This window comes from Carlito syrichta, unplaced genomic scaffold, assembly GCF_000164805.1.
Source record: "Carlito syrichta isolate Samal-C Ts95f unplaced genomic scaffold, Tarsius_syrichta-2.0.1 Scaffold306578, whole genome shotgun sequence".
NCBI lineage: Eukaryota > Metazoa > Chordata > Mammalia > Primates > Tarsiidae > Carlito > Carlito syrichta.
The window spans coordinates 418,687-440,851 of record NW_007250674.1 but is presented as its reverse complement, the minus strand read 5'-3'; the positions used below and the strand labels follow the sequence as shown (position 1 = coordinate 440,851).

The following is a 22,165-nucleotide window of genomic DNA, read 5'->3' as shown; positions in this document are numbered from 1 at the left end:
CCTGGCTGTGCTCTCATTTCCTGGGGGATGAGCTTTCTCTTCCTGGTTGGTCAGGGTCTGTGGGCTGAGCTCTGCAGTCCGGGCCTAGGCTTGCTTCTGACCCTCTGCATTCTTGAGCCCCTTTGCATCACTGTTTTCCTCTCCCTTCCACTCCTCTTCTTGCATTCATTTTTCTTCTGCTTTTATGCCTATCCTTTCAGCATCACCTCATGTCACTCTCTCTTCCCTCTTTAGGCTCCTGCCACATTGGCCTTTTTTTCATTATTGAAGTAGAATAATTGCTACACACAGTAGGGTCCCCAGACTGCTTCCATCTTCAAGCCTGTTTGTTGCAGGTCTGCAGGAATAAGGAGTTGGTAAATCAACTGTGACACTAAGTACACTGTTTTCATTGCAAGGCTCCTCAGTGGAGATAGCAGTGCGGATTCTGATCAAGTCCTGAATCATCACAGGCCAGATTATTAAGTAGCACCAGTGTACCATGCTTTTAGAAAAATGCACGTGTACAGCCTGACAGATTAACACACACACACAAAGCAGTCATGTACCCAGCACCCAGGCCAAGGAACAGAACTTAACCAACCCCAAGAGTCCAATCCTTACCCACACATCTAGATTCATGCCAGCTGATCTCTTGCAACTTAGGTCATTGGACACTGAATGCTTGATCTTCCTTCCTACTCAGAGCCTCCTCACATGGGTCTCCCCTCTCACACAACCCTCCCCAAAACCAATCCCCTCACCCTCCCCCCCCCCGCCTTTGCTGTACACCCTCTGACTTCACCTTAAACATCACTTGCACAGGGAGGCAGTCTCTGTCCCTGCAGGTGGAGGTGGGTCTCCCAGTCATAGTTCACAGGCTCTGCATTTTTCCTTCATAGTATGTATCTCAACTGTAATTAATGAGCTGTGTACAGGCTGTTGGCTGTGTGAAAGTCACATGAAGTCAGAAAGTGGATTAATGTTATTCAGCCCTGGATGTCCAGCTCCCCGTGCCTCACACAGTTGGCACTTAAATAACTGATGAATCAATACGTTATTCATACTTCTTCACTGAGTGTGAGTGCTAATATCCAGTAGAAAAAGGTACCCTTTCTCAATGCACAACCTCGTCAGAACTGATTCTTGAAACCAAGCCCTTTGCTGCCCTCTACTGGAAGGTTGTTGTACTAAGCATACAAATCAATCTTTTGTTTGTTTTTTTTGTTTGGGTGTGGTTTTTTTTGTTTTTGTTTTTTTTGAGTCTGAGTCTCACTTCGTTTCCCAGGCTGGAGTGCAGTGGCACACTCGTGGCCAACCCAGCGTCGACCTGCTGGGCTCTGACAATCCTTTCGCCTCAGCCTTCCAAGTAGCCAGAACCATAGGCGCTCTACCACGCCCGGCTAATTTTTTGATTTATTGTAGAGCCGGGGTCTGGCCAAGTTGCCTGGGCTGGTCTCGAACCCGCAGGCTCAAGCAATTCATTCGCCTCGGCCTCCCAAATTGCTGGGATTACAGGCTGAGCCGCCAAGCTCGACAATCAATCGTTTCTGATGTGAATTGGAGCACCCTTTAAAGATGGAGTCCTTACTTAGTACACAACCCATACAACCTTCTACAGAAACCTTATAACAATGTAAGTGTGCACCTCACTTCACAGTCAGCAAAGCCCTTTGCTCTACATTTTGTCATTTATCCCTAACAATGAGTGTTATCAGTCTATTTAGCAGATTAAATAAAAAGGTAAAAGACTTGCATGAATTACGATCAACCTAGCTGTTCTAATCCCAAGTCCTTTGTTCTTTACACTAAAAAAGTAAATAAATAAACTCAGATACCACCTAGTCTTTTTATGAAACACTGGTATATGCAGGAGCCCAGACAAATACCAACAATTGTCTGCCAGCATCAGTGTTTCTCCTTTCTCCTTAGTGCTTCCACCCTGTCTGTAACTTCTAATCAAACGGAGGTATCTGTGCTGTTATTGATGGTATGATGTGGAGTCTTGTGGCATTTCCTCTCTCTTGGTTACTTTTGCTTTGTAGAAGCTTTTCAGTTTGATGTGGTTCCACTGGTCTATCTTATCTCTTATGGCATGGACATTTGGAGTTTCGATAAGATATTGGTTGCCAGTTCCGATTTCCATAAGGGTATCTCCTGCATATTCTAAGATGCTTATAGTTTGAGATTTTACATTTAGGTCTTTGATCCATTTTGAGTTGATTTTTGTGTATGGTGATAGGTAGGGTTCTTGTTTTTATCTTCTGCATGTGGTCAGCCAGTTTTCCCAGCATCATTTACTGAATAAATTCTCCTCTCTGCAGTGGTTGTTAGTAGAGGCTTTGTCGAAGATGAGTTGGTTGAGAAATTGAGGTTTTGCTTCTGGAATCTCTATCCTGTTCCATTGGTTCCATATGCCTGTTCTTGAACCAATACCAGGCTGTTTTGATTATTGTAGTCATATAGTAATGTTTGAAGTCTGGAAGTGTGATGCTCCTGCTTTGTTTCTTTTACTAAGGATTGTTTTGGTTATTTGTGTTCGTTTATGTTTCCATATGAATTTCCATATTGTCATTTCCAGTCTGAGAAGAATGATGTTGGTAATTTAATGAGTATTGTGTTGAATTTGTAGATTGCCTTTAATAGGATTCTTCCAATCCATAAGCATGGAATATTTTTCCATTTGTGTCTTCTTGGGTTTCTTTGAGCAGTATTTTGTAGTATTCATTGTAAAGGTATCTCACTTCTCTGGTTAGGAAGATGCTGAGGGTTTTTGTTAGTTTGTTTTTGTTTTGTTTTGTGGCTATTGTGTATGGGATTGTGCTTTTTATTTGATTCTCGGTCTGGTTGTTGTTGGTGTTGGTGTATAAGAATGCAACTGTCTTTTGCAGATTTATTTTGTACCCTGAGACTCTGCCAAAGTCCTTTATCAGTGAAAGCAATTTTCTGACTGATTCACTTGGATTTTTGAGGTATAGGATCATATTGTCAGCAAAGAGGGATAACTTAATTTCCTCTTTTCCTATTTCGATACCCCTGATTTCCTTCTCCTGTCTAATTGCTCTAGCTAGGACTTCCAACACAATGTTGAATGAGGGGTGAGAGTGGGCAGGCTTGTCTTGTTCTGGTTTTCAGGGGAAATGTTTCCAGTTTCTGTCCATTTAGCCATATGCTGGCTTCAGGTTTATCGTAGATGGTGCTTACTATTTTGAGGTATGTTCCTTCTATGTCTAGTGTTTGAGGGTTTTTAATCAAGAAAGGATGCTGGATTTTATCAAAAGCTTTCTCTGCATCTAATGATATAATCATGTGGTTCTTGTTTTTACATCTATTGATGTATTTAATTAATGTTTATGGTCTTGAACCAGCCCTGCATCCTGGGGATGAAGCCTACTTGGTCATGGTGGATGAGTTTTGAGATGTGTTGTTGGCTCCAATTTGCTAGAATCTTGTTGAGAATTTTTGCATTTAAGTTCATAAGGGATATTGGTCTGTAGTTCTCTTTTTTTGTTGGATCTTTACCCAGTTTGAGTATCAGTGTGATGTTAGTTTCATAAGATGATTTAGGGAGAATTCCATTTTCTCAATTGCCTGGAATACTTTCAATTAGGATTGGTATCAGCTCTTCCTTGTATGTTTTATAAGAATTCTGCTGGAAAGTCGTCCAGTCTAGGGATTTTTGTTTTGTTTTATTTGTAAGTAGTTTTCTTATAATGGAATCAATTTCCTGGGTTGCTTTTGGTTTATTTCATGCCTCAGTATCTCCTTGTTTCAATCTTGGGAGGTTGTCTGATGTCTGGAAGTCCTCCATTTCATTTAGGTTATCAAGTTTGTTTCCATACAAGTATGCATAATAATCTGTTATAATCTTTTGTATTTCTTTGGGTCAGCTGTGATTTGATCTTTTACATTTCTGATTGTGTTTATTTGGACTTTTTTTTCTTTTTCTTGGTCATTCTGGCTAGTGGTTCATTAATCTTTCAAAGAAGCAGCTTTTTGTTTTGTTGATGTTTTCTATTATGTTTTTGTCTTCTATGTCCCATATTTGGGTTTTTACTTTGGTGATCTGGATTCTTCTGCTAAAGTTAGGATTTTGGTGATCTTAACTTTCCAATTCCCTTAGGTGATTTGTTAGGCTGTTAACTTGTGATCTTTCCATTTTCTTGATATGTATTCTTAGAGATATACATTCCCCTCTTAAAACAGTTATCACGGCATCCCAGAGGTTTTGATAAGATGTTTCTTCAATTTTATTTGTTTCCAGGAATTCTTTTAATTTCTGTTTTGATTTCAGTGTTGACCCAGTAGTCTTTCAGCATCATGCTGTTTAGTGTCCATGTCTTTGTGGATTTTGGTGGAATTTGTTGGTGTTGATATTTATTTTTATTCTATTATGGTCTGAGAAGGTGCATGGCAGTATTTAGATCTTATGGAATTTGTTTATGCTTGATTTATGGCTGAGGATGTGATCAATCTTGGAGTATATTCCATGCGGTGGTGAGTAGAATGTATATTCTGTGGTTGTTGGGTGGAATATTCTGTAGATATCTATTAAGTTCATTTGGTCAAGTGTCAAGTTGAAGTTCCAGATCTCTTTGTTGATTTTTTTGCCTCAGTAATCCATCTAGGGTTGTCAGTGGGGTATTTAAGTCCTCAGCTATAATAGTGTTAGAGTCAATACCTTTTTTTTAGTTTACTTAGTAGTTGCTTTATAAATGCTGGTGCTTCTGACTTGGGTGCACATATGTTTAGGATGAATATTTCTTGTTGATGGATTGAGCATTTTATCATTATATAGTATCCTTTCATATCTTTTTAAAATTTTGATAGCTTAAAGATTGTTTTATCTGATATTAAGATCATGACTCCTGCCTTCTTTTGTAATCCATTTGCCTGGAAACTTGTTCTCCATCCTCTAACTTTGAGTCTCTGTGTGTCCCTTGTGGTGAGATGAGTTTCCTAAATGCAGCAAATAATTGGATCATAGTTTTTTTAAAATCCAGTTTGCCATTCTCTGTCTTTTCAATGGTGCATTTAGTCCATTCACATTCAGGCTGATTATTGAAATGTGATTGTTTATCCCCATCATGAGGTTCTTATAAAGTTTTTCTTTGATGGTTTGTTTGTTTTCTTTTAGTTTTGGGGTTGATGTGTGTGTGTGTTTTCAAGTTTGCAATTGTGATGTATTCTCTGTTGAGCTTGGATTTGTTCTGTTTTGAAACAGGGCACTGATCTCTCTGGAGGTCTTCCTCGTCCTTTTCTGGTCACACCCTTTGTCCTGCAACTGAATCAGGGTAGGGAGTGGGGCATCTGAGACTCAGCACTCATCCTGTCACTCCAGAGATGTGCTTTCAGGATATTCCCTCTGGGTCACAATCAACCCCTGAGTAGTTAATCCGCTGGTCACAGAGATCAGGTCTGTTGCTCTGTGGTGAGTAAGCCAGAGTACTTTCCTGCCCCATTTTCAAGATGATGGCAGGATGCCTCTTTCATCTTTTCCAGTGGAATTCTGCCTCTGGGCTCCCTTGCTGTTCTCCCTCCACAGCCCTAGCTGCCAGTGTCCAGCTAAGCACTGCAGTGGTGAGGCAGAACCTGGAGCCAGCAGTTCTTCCTGCTGCAGTGGTGAAACAGAGTCTGAAGCCACAGTCTCTCCCAGCAACTCCTTCCCAGGAAGGCCTTTATTGGTTTAAAAAAAGTAGTGCTTGGCTTCTGCGCCCCAGGAAGTGTAGGGACCAAGCAGAGCAACTGCAGCACCAGCCACTTCACCAGGACAGCCCTGGCCACTTGTTCCCAAGTCCCTACTCAGTCAGTCTCTCCTGGCAGCTTCTTTCTGGGAAGGCCTTTGTTGGTTTAAAAAAAATGGCACTTCTGTTCCATATCTTTCCAAAGTAGTAAATATCTTCCTCGCCATTGATGGTGCTCTTTCCTCTTTTCAATAGTGCTCTACTTTGTTCATACATTTTTCTGTGACTCTTGCAGTAAGTATTTGAAACAAGAGAGGGAGTTGGACCAGGCATTCTCCCAGACTCACTTTAGGTGTAACGTTCTCGGTATCTCAACCAAAGATGTGAACAGCTTTTTCCTCTCTTCCCTGAGAAACAAGACCTGCAGGCTCTCTTTAATGAATCCACCCACAGTGAAGTTGGAGGGGAAGGCAGTAGGAACTACTGATATTTATTTTAAACCCTTTTTCAACTACATCTCCTAAATCAGAACCCCAGTCTCCTACTCAGAGGCTCTGAGTCGCCAAATGTCTCCATGTACAATTTGGAGATTCATCTAGAACTCTCCAGGGTTTTCTTGTATTCATAGAGGAAGAAATAGAGAAGCAACAAAACGAAGAAAGACAGCAAACAGTGAAGACTGACACCATCCTCTCAGTGTTTGCCAACTCTCTCACTTACTCAAGTCTTCATTTGAATCATGAAATAAGACTATAAACAAAGATTTTTTTTTCCTCCAGCAACATGAATGCAAAAAAATACTTTAGGTAGACAACTCCATCAGCACAGAGAGATAAGCAGGGTATTTATGCAATAAAAGAACATTAGGTGATGGCCAATTAGTTTGCAAATTAAAACACATTCACCAAAGAAGCCTATATGTTATACTAGCATGTTTTATTTGAGGTAGTATTGGTGGCAATGATGGTTTTGTTTGTTGCAGACCACTCTTTACATGTAGCTAATCTGTCACTCAAAATGGAAGACTTTCTGGGAACTAACCAGAGAATGTTCCCAATATTACTTACATTATTATTATTAATAATTATTATTGAAATTCATGGAGGAGAGAATTCAAGAGGAAGACAGAATGAAGACTGAATAATGCTAAACTGTTCTCTTCTACTTTCAGAAAAACCCAAAGATGACACTATGGATTTTCACTGTTCTAAACTTCCTGTGACATGTGGTGAGGCAAAAGGGATTTTATATAAGGAGAAATTTAAAAAAGGTGAGTTCCTTGATCTTCTGCTCTTCAGAGCCTCTAGATGAAGGAACCACTAGAAAGAAGGAAAATACCTATATCTATAATTGTTCAGGAAATGAACCCTACTAGCTAGGCTGCATAAAAAGAATGCTTGTTAAGATGGAATTTCCAAACATTTCCACATCGTGGTATTTCTGGCAACCAAACCACTCTACTCCCACATGGAAGTCATCAATGGACCCTGCAATACTGATCACCATGTCCTTGCTGCATGTAGGTGTCACATGAAAGCAATTTCTATCCTACCCCCTCCACCACTCAGGCAAGTTTTAAGGCTTCCTTCAAACTAAGAGAAGAATCCAGAATGCCTACTACTACCCGCATCTCACAGAAAGTGTCTCTGCTAATCCAGAAAGGTGGAAGGCTACAATTAGTTGTTTGGAAGTTTGGGGTGAATTTACAGAGGATAGAGGAGGAATCCAGAATCAGCTGTCTTTCTTTTTTTGTTTACAGGATCCTCAGAGAAGTGCATTCAGAATGAGAAGGGAGATTGGTTAACACCAAAAGAATTTGAATTTGAAGGAAAAGGAAGAAACACAAAGAACTGGAAGCGGAATGTGCATTGCAGAGGAAAGACCCTAAGCGAACTGCAGAAGGTATTATAGTGACAAAGGACAGATAAGTGATAGGGTTATTTTCTTTTTTTCTTTTTTTCTTTTCAAGATGTGGGGTACAATTCAGGATTAGGTATATAAATGGTCATTGTACAGATAAAGTTTGGGCCTTACTTTGGTTCCCGCTTTGCCTGACTTGAGATTCCTTATTGATATTATGTGCCCCCCCCTCCCCTGACAGTTTCCCACTACTGTCAATCCCTTTCTTATAGTATTATGATAATTGTTCATGGTCTGCTTATGAGTGAGAACATGTGGTACTCAGTTCTTTGTTTCTGTGATAGATCACTGAGTATTATAGACTCTAAATCCATCCAAGTGGTTGCAAAGTTCATAATATTGCCCCTCTTTATGGCTGCATAATATTCCATCATGTATATGTACCAAAATTTTTTTGTCCAGCCCACTTTTGCTGGACAGCATGATTGGCTCTATGTTTTTGCTATTGTGAATAATGCTGCAATAAACATGAGTGTGCAGGTGTCTTTTTCATAGACTGATATGAGTTTCTCTGGGTATATTCCCAGAAGCAAGATTGCTGGAGTGTATGGAAGGTCAATTTTTAGATCTATTAGGAATTGCCACACTGTTTTCCACAGAGGTTGTACTAGTTTGCATTCCCACCAACAGTGTAGAAGTGTTACCTTTTCCCCACATCCTCTCCAGCATCTGTTGTTTTTAGAGTTATTGATGATGGCTATCCTGACTGGAGTTAGGTGGTATCTCAGCGTGGTTTTAATTTGCATTTCTTTGATGATTAGTGAGGCTGAGCATTTTTATGTCTTCTTTTGAGAAGTGTCTATTCATATCTTTTGTCCATTTTCTAATAGGGCTGTTTGTTTTTTTCTTTTTGACACATTTGAGTTACTTGTAGATCCTAGATATTAAGCCTTTGTCAGATATACAGTTGGAAAATATTTTTTCCTATTCTATGGGCTGTCTCCCCTCTCTCTTGATGTTTTCTTTTGCTTTGTAGAAGCTTTTCAGTTTGATGTGGTTCCACTGGTCTATCTTATCTCTTATGGCATGGACATTTGGAGTTTTGATAAGAAATTGGTTGCCAGTTCCAATTTCCATAAGGGTATCTCCTGCATATTCTAAAATGCTTATAGTTTGAGATTTTACATTTAGGTCTTTGATTCATTTTTAGTTGATTTTTGTGTATGGTGATAGGTAGGGGTCTTGTTTTTATCTTCTGCATGTGGTCAGCCAGTTTTCCCAGCACCATTTACTGAATAAGTTCTCCTCTCCACAGTGGTTGTTAGTAGAGGCTTTGTCGAAGATGAGTTGGTTGAGAAATTGAGGTTTTGCTTCTGGAATCTCTATCCTGTTCCATTGGTCTATATGCCTGTTCTTGTACCAATACCAGGCTGTTTTGATTATTATAGCCATATAGTAATGTTTGAAGTCTAGAAGTGTGATACCTCCTGCTTTGTTTCTTTTGCTACAGATTGTTTTGGTTATTTGTGGTCATTTATGTTTCCATATGAATTTCCATATTGTCATTTCCAGTCTGAGAAGAATGATATTGGTAATTTAATGAGTATTGTGTTGAATCTGTAGATTGCCTTTGGTAGGATGGACATCTTAACAATGTTGATTCTTCCATCCATAAGCATGGAATATTTTTCCATTTGCTTGTGTCATCTTTGATTTCTTTGAGTAGTGTTTTGTAGTCTTCAGTGTAAAAGTCTTTCACTTCTCTAGTTAGGAAGATGCTGGGGTATTTCATTTTTTTGTTGTTGTCATTGTTGTTGCTATTGTGAATGGAAGTGGTAGGTTTAAATCCTTGAAGGAGGATTGGAATTTTAACAGCATAAATGTGAAGAGTTCCCATTAGGATTCAACAGCATGATTTAAAAAGAGCTAAACATTCATAGAAAACAATTAAGGGTGGCAAAGTTAGGAACACAGATTGGTCCTAATGGTGGAGAACATTATTTTATTCTTATTTATTTATTTTTGGTATGAAACTGTCAGACTAATTTTTTAAATTTAGAATTGTGGGATTGGGCGAGGGAGTAGGATTGGCAGTTGAGGGAAACTGCTAGGGAGGGATGGGCACACCTCATCAACAAGGGTGCCTACATAATCAACATTTGAATCCCTAACCCTGAATTGTACCCCACATCTTTAAAACAAATTTTAAAAAAAGAATTGTGGGGTATATGTGAGGATTTTTTACACATGTATAGGCGAAGGTAAGGTTTGGGTTTCTGATGAGCCCTCTCCCCACAGTAGTGGGCATGGTACCTAGTAGGTGGTTTTGTATCCCCTCTGTCCCTCCTTTAGCAATGCCCAGGCTTTGTCACTCCCATCCTTGTGCCCATGTGTGCCCAATGTCTTGTGCCCACTTATGAGTGAGAACATGCAGTATTTAGTTTTTTTGCTTTTGTGATAATTCACTTAGAATGATGGTCTCCAACTTCATCCATGTTGCTGCAAAGGACATGATTTTGTTCTTCTTTATGGCTGCATAGTATTCCATAGTATACATGCATTTTCTTTATCCACTCTACCTTTGACGGGCATCTGGATTGTTTCCATGATTTTGCTGTTGTGAATAGTGCTGCAATAAACATAGAAGTGCAAGTGTCTTTTTGGTAGAGCAATTTGTGCTCCTTCAGATATATTCCCAGAAGTGGGATTGCTGGGTCTAATGTTAACTCTATTTTTAGTTATTTGAGAAATCTCCAAACTGCTTTCCACAAAGATTGAACTAGCTTACATTCCCAACAACAGTGTATAAGCATTTCCTTTTCTCTGCAGCCTCACCAACACCTGTTTTTGTTGTTGTTGTTGTTATTGTTTGTTTGGTTGGGGTTTTTTTTTGTTTTTTGTTCTAATTTTTAATAATAGTCATCCTGACTGGTATGAGATGGTACCTCATTGTAATTTTGATTTGCATTTCTTTGATAATTAGTGAAACTGAGCATTTTTTCATGTTTGTCAGCTGCATATATGTCTTCCTTTAAGAAGTGCCTGTTCATATCCTTTTCCCACTTTTTAATGTGGTTGTTTTTTTTTTTCCTGTCAATTCATATGAGTTCCTCATAGGTCCTGGATATTAGGCCTTTGTTGGATGCATAGTTTGAAAATATTTCTCCCACTCTGTAGGTTGTCTCTTCACTCTCTTGATGGTTTCTTTTGCTATGTAGAAGCTTTTTAGCTTGATAAAGTCCCACCTGTCAATTTTAGTTTTTGCTGCATTTTCTTTTGAGGACTTGACCATGAATTTATTGCCTGAGCCAGTGTCCAGGAAGATGTACCCTGGATTTTCTTCTAAGATTCTTATAGTTTGGGAGTTTGCATTTAAGTACTTGATCCATTCTGAGTCAATTTTTGTATGTGGTGATAGGTAGGAATTCAGTTTCATTCTTCAGCAAGTGGTTGGTCAGTTTTCCCAGAACCACTCACTGAATAGGGTTTCCTTTCCCCAATGTTTGTTTTGTCCATTTTGTCAAAGACAAGTTGGTTGAAAGCCTGTGGCTTTATTTCCAGGTTCTCTATCCTGTTTCAGTGGTCTGTGTGTATATTTTTGTACCATTATCATGTTGTTTTGGTTACTGTAGCTTTGTAGTAAAGTTTGAAGTCTGAGAGTGTGATGCCACAAGCTTTCTTCTTTTTTCTGAGTACTTCCTTAGCTATTCAGGCTCTTATTTGCTTCTGTGTGAATTTAAGTATTGTCTTTTCTTGTTCTGTGAAAAATGTTGCTGGTCGTTTGATAGGGATTGCATTGAATCTGTAGATTGCTTTGGGTAGTATGAACATCTTGCTGAAATTGATTCTTCTAATCCATGAGCATGGGATATTTTTTATTTATTTGTGTCATCTTTGATTTCTTTGACCAATACTTTGTAGTTCTCATTATAAAGATCTTTCACCTTTTTGACTGGATGAACACTGAGGGGTGTGTGTGTGTGTGTGTGTGTGTGTGTGTGTGTGTGTGTGTGTCATGCATGGGGTTGTGTTTTTTATTTGGCTCTCAGTCTGCTTGTTGTTGGTGTATAGAATTCCAACTGATACCAGGCACAGTGGTTCACACCTGTAATCTCAGCATTTTGAGAGGCTAAGGAGACAGGGTTGCTTGATCCCAGGAGTTTGAGACCAGCCTGGGCAACATAGTGAGACCTGGTCTCTACAAAGAATCTTTTTTTAAATGAGCTGGGCACAGTGGCATGTATCTGTAGTCCCAGCTACACAGGAGGCTGAGACAGAAGGATCACCTGAGCCCAGGAGGTCAAGGCTGCAAAGAGCTGTGATTGTGCCATTGTACTCCAGCCTGAGCAACAAAGTGAGACCCTGACTCAAAAAAATATAAAAAAGAAAGAAATTCAAGTGATTTTTGTACACTAATTTTGTATCTCGAGATTTTACCAAAGTCGTTTATCAGTACTAGGAGGTTTTCAGCAGAATCTCTAGGGCTTTTTAGGTATAGAATCATATCATCTGTGAAAAGGGATAATTCAACTTCCTCTTTTCCTGTTTGGATTCCTCTCATTTCTTTCTCCTTCCTGATTGCTCTGGCTAGAAATTTCAGTACTATGTTAAATAGGAGTAGTTGGTGGATAACTTTAAATGCAAGTAAAATTTGGGAGCATTAAATGCAAGCAAAGGGTTTTGAGGTCAGGAGAGATTTAAGAAGCTAGAAAGAAACCAACTGAAGACATAGATGCCTGTCACTGCTTCTCTGCATCCTCTACCTAATAAACATCTATTCAAGATCTAGCTCATCTGGACCCCTTTTTGAAGCATTTACAAGCCATCCTGTTCATGGTCTGTCTCTCCTCCACACTTCCACCATACACTATTTCTGTCCTGGGAACAACTGCAGAGGGCCCTGGTCTTTGTGATCCCAGGAACCAACACAAAGGCTCCTGATAATACTCAAAAAATTATCACTAGAATGAAATCTTAAGGATTTTATCTAGAGAGGAAGAAATGGAAAGAGGAAAGGAATGGATCAGAAAGGGATTGGGAAACAACTTGGGTCTTGAGTTTGAGTAACAAGGAAAGAATGATTTATCATTAAGTGAAATCTAAAAGAACTGATTGGGGGAGGGAGCTAATTGTTCTTGGGTTTGAGATTCAATGTGATGTCCGGGTACAGATATTAACTAGGAAGTAGGAACTTTGATATCTACAAAAGAAGAGCCTCCAGAATAACTTCATTCATTGACTCTTTCTATCTTTCAGAAAGGATTTTTGCTCTGTCTTCCAAGAATAAGTCTCAAGAGAGAGGTAAATAGCAGGTGAATTTTTCTACATTCTCAGTCACCATGTTGCAGACTTTCCATGTCTGAAGGCTCCTCTGAGAGCCCCTGAGTTTTCCAGCTCTGAGTCACCTTCAGATTGGGGCATGGCATCGTCATAATGACTGCTCTCTAGCACACTGTTACATGTAAATGCTACCATTATTTTCATGGTTAATTTTGGATGGGGAAGAAAATGGCTCTTTAAAATAAAAATTAGGACAAAAACTGATGATGTTCGTGTGTTCAAAAAAAAAGATCTGGATGTTTAAATGACTATAAAACAAAGGTGTCAGAAATAGAATACTGTAGTATGAAAAGCAAAGTATTGAAATAGTCAAGAGCAGTATGTGAAAGGACAAGAGGATCATACTTGATCACACACCAAGTACTGCTCACTGCTACATGCATATTATTAGTCATACCAGGATGAATTGATGTGTTTGAACTGAGCTTTGTGTCTGCAGAGGCTCCCTGCAGGTAAAAATGGCAGTCATCCATTGGCTGTACTGACTTTCCTGTTCAGCCTTCTTTACTTGCTTAGATACTTGCTTCTCCAGACATAAATTCTGCTCATGGCTTCCCACAAGATATGAACTTCTAGCAGAGACAATGGTGTTTCTCACATCTCGCCCTGGAGGCTGGCCTCACCCTTGGCTGGATTCATTCATAGTTTAAGGCAGTGGTCCCCCAATGCAATCTATTATATTATATAAATCATCTTTTCCATGTCAATTTGAAATACAGTGGGAATCAGGGATGCTCAGTGAAACATCTTAATAGCAAAAGATTAGGGAAGGACACATCAGTATTGTAAAATAGATATCTACAGAATGGTATTTTTGACATAGGTATCTTTTTAAACACATGGATTCATAATTATGGACTCATCTGATAGTCAATCAGTGAAAAACCACCAAAAGGTTTCAAGGTCAGGAGAACTTCAGGAAGTTTATGCTGGTTGCAATGTGTATGGGAAGAACCCCATTTTGTTTATGTGAATACTTAGGTCTATGACTGAAGAAATATCTGAAAGTATCAACTGTGATGATTCTGAGACAAGATTTCAGGGACATTTGCCTTCTGTATTATACATTTGTGTATAGTTGGAATCTTCATAATGACCATTTATTACTTTTGTAACCAGAAAAAAAATAAAGACCTTTAAAGCCCAAACATTATAGTACCCTCTAACTCTTATAATGCCACACATCAACACATGATAGCCAGGAGTACACTTGACACAACCTTTCTACCCAGGGCCACTTTGGAATAATAAGAATGAAGGTTAGTTCTGAGTAAGAATGGATCAATCAAACCTTGCTCTCATTCGTATCATCCAATATATCACTGTTGCCCAGCAACATGCCCAGTCTCCACTGGTGTCTAGCTCTGCATATGGGGACAATAAAAAGACCTGATGCTGGTACTCCAAAAATGTGTTTTGTGTTTACCCTGTCTGGTGCTGCCTCCATGGCCCAAGGCATGATGGACAGCTGGTGTAAAGAGTCATGGACTCAGGGCCAATGAGAGCCTGTCTCTCCAGAAGAGCCCAGGATATAGCCAATAGGGGCTGCCCTGAGGCATATAGTATGGGGCTGAGGAAAACAGTTTTTTGAGTTTTGGCTTTTTTTGCACAATAAGCCCGTGGCCATTAGGAGTGGTCCAGAGACTCCAGGAGGCTTGAGATGTGGTTGCTAAAGCCTCTGTAGTGAATGGATCTCTGGAGGGCACGAATGGGAATGTCTATTGTATTGCTATTGGACAGATTCTGGAGGCTTCTGTTAGAGGGGTCCCTATTCAAAGTGGGCCTATTTGCAAGTAACAGCATAAATGGGCTTAAATAAAACCTGTAAGTGAGGGATATGCTGCTTTCCGAACACTAAAGGCCAAAAAGATGTTGGGTGGCTTACTGTGACATTGTGGGTACTTAGAGGGCCAATGATTATTTATTGACAGCGGCACAGATGGAGCATTCCTCAACAGACCAGATAATGCCCAGAAATCTTCTGTGGTGATGGGTCTGTATACCATATATTGGGAAAGCTCCTTGTGAGTAATGTCCTGAATGAGTGTATCAGAAGAATCTGCTGGGTGTCATCGATGTGTGTCATAGCTGTGCCCCGGGAGAAAGTTGGATGCAGTTCAAATCCTGCCTGCAAAGATAGTGTGTGGTGACAGAGCTGTTGAGGTTTCCCATGGTGACCAGGTATTGTGTCCCTTCAGTTGTGAAGGCAATCTGTAGCTGAGATGCTGTTGAAATAGGCACCAAACAGAGCATATTAGCCAAATGTATGCCTGTAGAGTAATTGCCATTTGCTAAGTGGATGAGGTCAGTAATTATAATAGTATTGGGCATAGGGACCTTTCATGGGTAGGGTCATAGCATTCAGGGTTTGGTAATCTACCACGAGACACCGCTCATTATTTCCAAGTTTAAAAACAGCCTAGCCAGGCATGGTGGCTCACGCCTATAATCCCAGCACTTTGGGAGGCCAAGGCAAGAGGATTGCCTGAGCCCAGGTGTTTGAGACCAGCCTGGGCAACTTGGCAAGACCTCGTATATACAATAAATCAAAAAATTAGCCGGGCATGGTAATGTGCGCCTGTAGTTCCAGTTACTTGGAAGGCTGAGGCAGAAGGATCACTTGAGCCTAGCAGGTCGAGGCTGCAGTGGCTGTAAGTGTGCCACTGTACTCCAACCTGGGTGACAGAGTGAGACACCAACTCAAAAAACATAAATAAATGAATAAATAAACAACAGACCAAATTGGGCTGTTAAATGGAGAAACAGTGGAGATGATCACTCCTTCTCCAAACAGATATTATACAATGAGTTTCCATCCCTGAGGGCCCTGTTTTCCTTCATTCTAAAGTGTATTAACTATTTCAACAGGGGAGAAGGTCTATGGAGTTCCATTTTGTAAAGGCGATTGATTGTAAGTGCCAAAGATCATTGCATTTTAATTGTTTTAAGATATTATTCACTGGTTTGTAGTATCCATGGCCATTATGGAACATTTTAGGGCCATAAGTGTTGTGACCATGGGGCATGTAGGCAAGGTACCCCCACAGCACCCATACTCCTGCGCCTAAATGCCAATTATCATCGTTTCTGACTTTAGTCAGTTAAATCTATTTCGTTGGTCAGGAACTTGGTAGGGCTCAGCAAATGCAGCATACAGCAGCCCAGCTCAAAGCACAGGCTTGCCAGCAGGCAGTAATACAACCCAAGGTACAGCGGAGCCAGTTAGCGAGCAAAGGCCAGAGAAGAAAGGCCCTGGTGGCAGTGGTCATCACCTAGACCCTCTGCTTGCTGTGCCAATGATCTTGGGGTTTCCCCTCAGGAAGGTAGGATCAGCTCCCCCCACCAAAAACTAGGTTTGGATATCCACTCTGGTACACACAAAATCAGTGTGTTCTAGAGCCCCACAGTGTCAGCATTCATGGATCTCCCTGATCCCAGTGATGCCCATGTTATCTACTCTTCTAGTGGAAAAACTCAGAAGAATGTGAGGTGTGCTGTAGAGAGGGACCGCTGCTCTACTGCGGTACTTGTCCACGAGTCTTCCATGAGGACTGTCACATCCCACCTGTGGAAGCTGAGAGGTGAGTGGGACGCAGCCCTGCCTCATGCATACAGTGCTCTGCAGTGGTTCTGCCTCTGCATTCTCGTCTCTATGTGGAAAGGGCAAACCCTGTGAGCATCGTGTAGGAGGATGTGACATAAAGCAGTCTGTTGTCAGTGACTCTGGGCCTTTCTGGATCCTGAGACTGCAACTGAGCCACTTGACCCCACACAGCCAATGCCCCTGGGAGATGCCCTTTCCTCGGATGTTGTTCCTTGGACAGCATGGACTTCTGTCTAAGGAGGGCCAGGGATGGGGAAAGCCAGTTGTTTATGTTCTGTGCCTATTCCAGAAAGGTAGGAAGCATGACCTGGTCCAGCATTTCACCACGGTCTCATCGGGCCGATGGAAGCCCAAGGTCCCTGGGAGTTATAGCCCAGCTTTTGATATTCAGACTGGGCAGGCAGGGCTCCATGTGCTCCCGGCAGCTCAGACAGAGAAGGGAGAGCCCACCACAGTGGCATCATCTTCCTCAGACTGCTGGCCTGTTCCTGCCACTAAAGGGATGGTTGCCAATGGCTAGAGACCCCATGTGGGGTCTTAGACTCTCTGGGAGATGTCCTCCGCCCCCATGGCCAAGCTCATTGGTCATTTCTGAAGGAGGGCAGTGACAGTCACAGGAACAGTGGCCATGTCCAGGGGCCTTGCCCCCTGCTCACCTCATGTCCAACCTCTTAGGACCCCATGGAGTTGCACCTTCTGCAGGATGAAGGGGTTTCCAGGAAGCCAACAGTGTCATCAGGAATCTGAGGTGCTGGAGAGGCAGATGCGGCCTGAGGAGCAATTAGTGAGTCAGATGCGAAGTCCAAGCCTTCTCCCTTCCCCTCACACACGAGAAGCACGAACAAGCACAGGTTCAGGGGAATGCACCAAGGGGGAGCCCTCGGTGTCTCACTTTAGGGGGTGCCAATTCAATGTTCAGACACAGAGCCCAAACAAAATTCCACACACCCCATGGGCCTTGGTAAGCACAGTAGGAGTGCTGACTGGGCTTGACTGTGTCGTTCATGTGCATGTCTGGGTGCAGGTCTGCTTCAACCGTCTCCAAGCTGCATTTTACTTTAAAGTTCTCTTCACATTTTATAGAAATGTGAGTTCCTCCTCTTGAGGGCCTACTGTCATCCACAAAGCACCTTTTTTGCGGAGATCCCACATAATGTAAGTCACATTTTATGGTTCTGTCACATAAAATAGGTTCAAGAAATGTGGGGTCTGAGTCTTCCATGTGCTGTGGTTTGCTGGGGAGGCAAGAAGCAGGAGAGTAGGGGGTTTAACTGTACACTAAGAGAGGGACAACCTGGTTCAAACTTCAGCCCACCATGTACTCGCTCCTTCTCCTCCCGTGTATCTCAGTTTCATCTTCAGTAGAACTGCCATTCTTAGAGATAGCCTAGGGATTAGGAGCACAGATGCCAAACTGTGTAGGTTCCAGTTCCAGTTCTACCACTTTCTAGCTTAGACACCTTGAGTGGCTTACTTGACCTCTCCATCCCTCAGTTTCCTCATCTATGAAATGGACATGACTATTTATGGTATCCATAAATGTGGAGACCATATGTTCAAATACTTGACTTAGAACTTAGTTCATCTAGTGTTTAGAACAATGGCTGGCATAGAGATGTCAGATGTTCTTATCATTATTACCCGGGAAATATTTAAGTTGGATCCATTCTGGTGATGACAGCTGTGCTAATGTCACCCCTCTGGTGACTTTGTCCCCAGATTTGGGATTACGGTGAGCCCTTTAAGGAAGCCATGTGGTTGGACCTGATCAAGGAAAGGCTGATTAAGGAAGTATATACAGTGGCATGGTTTGTGAGGGACATGCGCCTTATCTTTCACAACCATAAAACATTTTACAAGGTAAAGAACATTTCCTGCTTTCTTTTCACATCCTTTCTACTTCCCCTTAATTTCTGGGACAGAAGAACTTTGCAAGGTTGCACCCAGTCTTATCCCTGGGGAGAGCTCAAACAAGGCAAGAATGACAGAAGAAAACCACCTTGGCATTCCTGGAGGCGGGGAATGAGGGTGGCAAGGCAGCCAGGGAGGTGGGGAGGAGGCCCTTGTAAAACAGTAGCTAAAAAAAAAATTCATCCTCAGGTCCCAAATAGGCTGCTCACTCCCTCTGAGAACAGTAGTTTGCATCTCACCTCCTTGTTCAAACAGGAAGGACGGCAGCTCATGCTTGCTTTGATCTTTCTATCTCAGAAATACGGACCTCAATGCATTAAGTAAACAAAATGAAATCAATTAAACTTCCTGGATGCCCATGTAATTTTTTTACGTAAATTTCTTAGCAGACCCAAACATCTAGAACTACCTTCTTCTTTTTTTTTTTTTTTTTTTTGAGTCGGAGTCTCACTCTGTTGCCCAGACTGGAGTGGCCGCTCCCAGCCACTGCAGCCTCAACCTGCTGGGCTCCAGCGATCCTTCCGCCTCAGCCTTCCAAGTAGGCGGAATTACAGGCATGTGCTACCACGCCCGGCTGATTTTTGGCTTTATTGTAGATATGAGGTTTCGCCAAGTTGCCCAGGCGAGTCTCGAACCCGCAGGCTCAGGCAATTCACTCACCTCGGCCTCCCAAAGCGCGGGATTACAGGCTGAGCCACAGAGTTCGGCCTAGAACTGCCTTCTGATACAGTGTTGGTTTCTCCTTTATTTATTAGAGACAGCTAATTGAGCTATCTTTCAGTCTAAGGCATTTTTAACTTTAGTTTACGGAGTTTATTGTGACTTGTATGCTCACTTGTACAGCTATTTATTGAGAGGTATCTAAGAAAGATTTCCATTTCAAACCAGCCTCCTTCTCTTCCTCCAAGCCAAACCATAAATTGTAAACTGGTATCCACTCATGGAGCTGGAGGGAGAAAGAGTTGACCCAGAGAGCCCCTCAATGCCTGGCACAGCCTTAGCCTTGTAGAACAGAAAGTCATCCTTCCTTCAAAGAGTGGGCTCTCAAGAAATGCCTTTTTAAAACAAATTCTATCTTGCACCATGCTCAGGTTTTGCTGTGATCAAAACCAAGTCTTCAGTCCAGATCACCTGTCAGGTCCAAGTTAACAACCAGGTGGAGATTCATCTATTTTAATATTTTAGTAGCAGCATCTCCCCATTCTGCCTGACTGCTAGGTCTCCTTAAAAAAATAAAATAAGTAAAATGAGAGATGGTTCTGATCCTTTATCCTTAGACATCTGTTTGCGTTTTTCTCTTTCAGGCTTCTGACTTTGGTCAGGTAGGACTTGACTTAGAGGCAGAATTTGAAAAGGATCTCAAAGAGGTATTTGGTTTTCATGAAGCCAATAAGAACGGTTTCCGGACTCTTATTTGACCTGTTCTGGAAACACCCAGACACCCCAACCTCAGGATCCAGTTGACATGATCCTGGGCCAGTACACTGATCGCCAGTGAGCCTGGGATGTAACTGGTTGCCCTCTTGACACAAGCCCAGACCCTTCATTGCATCATCTCACCCTCCACCTTCTTTATTGTTTCTTTTTTGCCCTTAAAAGATAATATTGAACACTAAGAAAAATTAGTACTTCCATAATACTTGCATCGTAGTTCACATTCTCCCCATTGTCTCATACATCTTTTTACAGTTGATGTATTTGAATCAGGATGCGAACAAGTTCCACATGCTGCCCTTGCCTCATCTGCTCTTAAGTCCCTTTTAAGCTATAAGATCGCCCATTTTCTTTACTTGCTATGTATTTATTGAAGAACACCGAGGCTTTTGTCCTATAAAATGTTTCACGTGCTAGAATTTTCTGGTTGCATTTCCTTAATGGCAATTTTCTCTCGTCACACTTTTTTGTAAACTGGAAGTAAATCTAAAGGCTTGTTTTAACTCAGGTTTGGGGTTTTTTTAATGTGGTTTTTGGCAAGCAGACTTCACAGGGGGACCGCATCATTTCTTTTGATGTTAAGATCAGCAACAGGTGCAGGTGTTGTCAGCCCGACCAGTACATCACCACAAGGTTTTAGCAGCCACTGATGCTCATCACCTAAGTCCATGATGTCATCAGGGGTTGCAAACTGGTGATATTCAGATTTTCTTTTTTTTTTTTTTTTGAGTTAGAGTCTCACTCTGTCACACAGGCTGGAGTGCAGTGTCACTCTCACGGCCACTGAACCCTTCACCTTCTGGGCTCAGATGATCCTTTCACCTCAGCCTTCCAACTAGCTGGAACCACAGGAGCATGCCACCAAGCCTGGGTAATATTTTTTATTTATTGTAGAAACAAGGTTTCACCAAGTTGCCCGAGCTGGTCTCAAGCTCCTGGACTCAGGCCATCCCCTCACCTCTGCCTCCCAAAGTGCTGGGATTATAGGCATGAGCCACCGCCGTGCCCAATCAGAATTTTTTTTCTTTTCTTTTTTTAACATGTATTAGAATTCTTCCTCAAATAATTTCTCTTCACCATTATTTGGTTACCTTGACATACAGTTTGTACAAGAAAGAATAAATGCTTTCTTGCTTCATTTAGCAGCATTCAAAATTAGTTGGTTCCCTAAAGGGGAACAAACTTTTTTTCTTTAAAGTATCTTGAATTCATGGGTTTAAATATATTTAGTGTGCTGTAAGCCATTGCAGTTAATTTCTTTATTGATGCCCAGATCACCCATCTCTAGTGGTGAGTCTCTTCAAGTTGGCTCCTGAGTTGCTCTGAAGTGACCCCATTTCTCTGGTAGTGTATTAGCTGACTATTCCTATGTAATAAATGACCCCAAAGCTTATTTGCTTTAAAGAAAAACCAGTGTATTGCTCACTATTCAGTGGATCAAGAATTCAGGTGTCATCCACAAGAGTGTTTACCTTTGCTCCACATGATGTTGACTAACCCCATCCATGCCTCCACAATGTCACTTCTGCCACATTCTGTCAGTCAAAGCAAGTCACAGGGCCAGATCCAAAAAGGGGGAAAATAGATTCTACTTTTGTTGTTTTTTGTTTGTTTGTTTTTGAGTCAAGGTTTCACTCTGTTGCCCAGACTTGTCTCAAATCCTAGGTTGTGTATATGCAGTGGCATGATCATGGTTCACTGCAGACTCGAACTCCTGGATTGAAGTGATCCTCCCACCTCAACCTCCAAAGTAGCTGGGACTACAGGTGCATGCCACCATGCATGACTAACTTTTGTATGTTTTGTAGAGATGAGGTCTCACTATGATGCCCAGGCTGATCTCAAATTCCTGGACTCAAGCAATCCCTTTCCCTCAGCCTCTCAAAGTGCTGGGATTGCAGGTGTGAACCACCATGCCCAGCGTAGATTCTACCTCTTGATAGGATGAATGGCAAAGTCACATTTCAAAGGAGAATATTTCTTGGGAAGAAACACTGTTACTCCCATAGTCAACCCTCTGGCCAAAGCAGTTTACATCCTTCCCATATGCAGAGAACACTCACTCCCCTCCCCTGGAAGTGTCACTCATGGCAGCGTAAGTCCAGGACCTTATCATCTAAATCAGGTTCAGATCTGATAAAATTCCTTGGGTACAGTTCATTGGGTGTAGCTCCTTAGGTGAACCTTCTCTTGAGCTAGGGAACGGTGATCTGAAAGACAAGTTGACTTTCCCCTATTCCCAGCATTCAGTGATGAAACACGGACAGAATAACTGTTATAGACACTTCCATTCAAATAGGGTAAAATAAGAAACAGACAGCAGTCACCGGTCTATAGCAATTCTGAAGTCCAG

General features: G+C 41.6%; 1 protein-coding gene across 1 annotated transcript in view; it reads left to right on the top strand.

The window, feature by feature from the left end:
• Nucleotides 1-19,796, top strand: part of SP110 (SP110 nuclear body protein) — a 44,470-nt gene extending 24,674 nt beyond the window's left edge. Inside the window, exons 12-18 of the mRNA XM_008063098.1 lie at nt 6,835-6,933; nt 7,423-7,565; nt 16,329-16,444; nt 17,143-17,251; nt 17,551-17,622; nt 18,187-18,327; nt 19,683-19,796. Of these exons, the coding sequence (XP_008061289.1) occupies nt 6,835-6,933; nt 7,423-7,565; nt 16,329-16,444; nt 17,143-17,251; nt 17,551-17,622; nt 18,187-18,327; nt 19,683-19,796 (794 nt within the window). The remainder of the gene's footprint in view (nt 1-6,834; nt 6,934-7,422; nt 7,566-16,328; nt 16,445-17,142; nt 17,252-17,550; nt 17,623-18,186; nt 18,328-19,682) is intronic.
• The last annotated feature ends 2,369 nt before the right edge of the window (nt 19,797-22,165 follow it).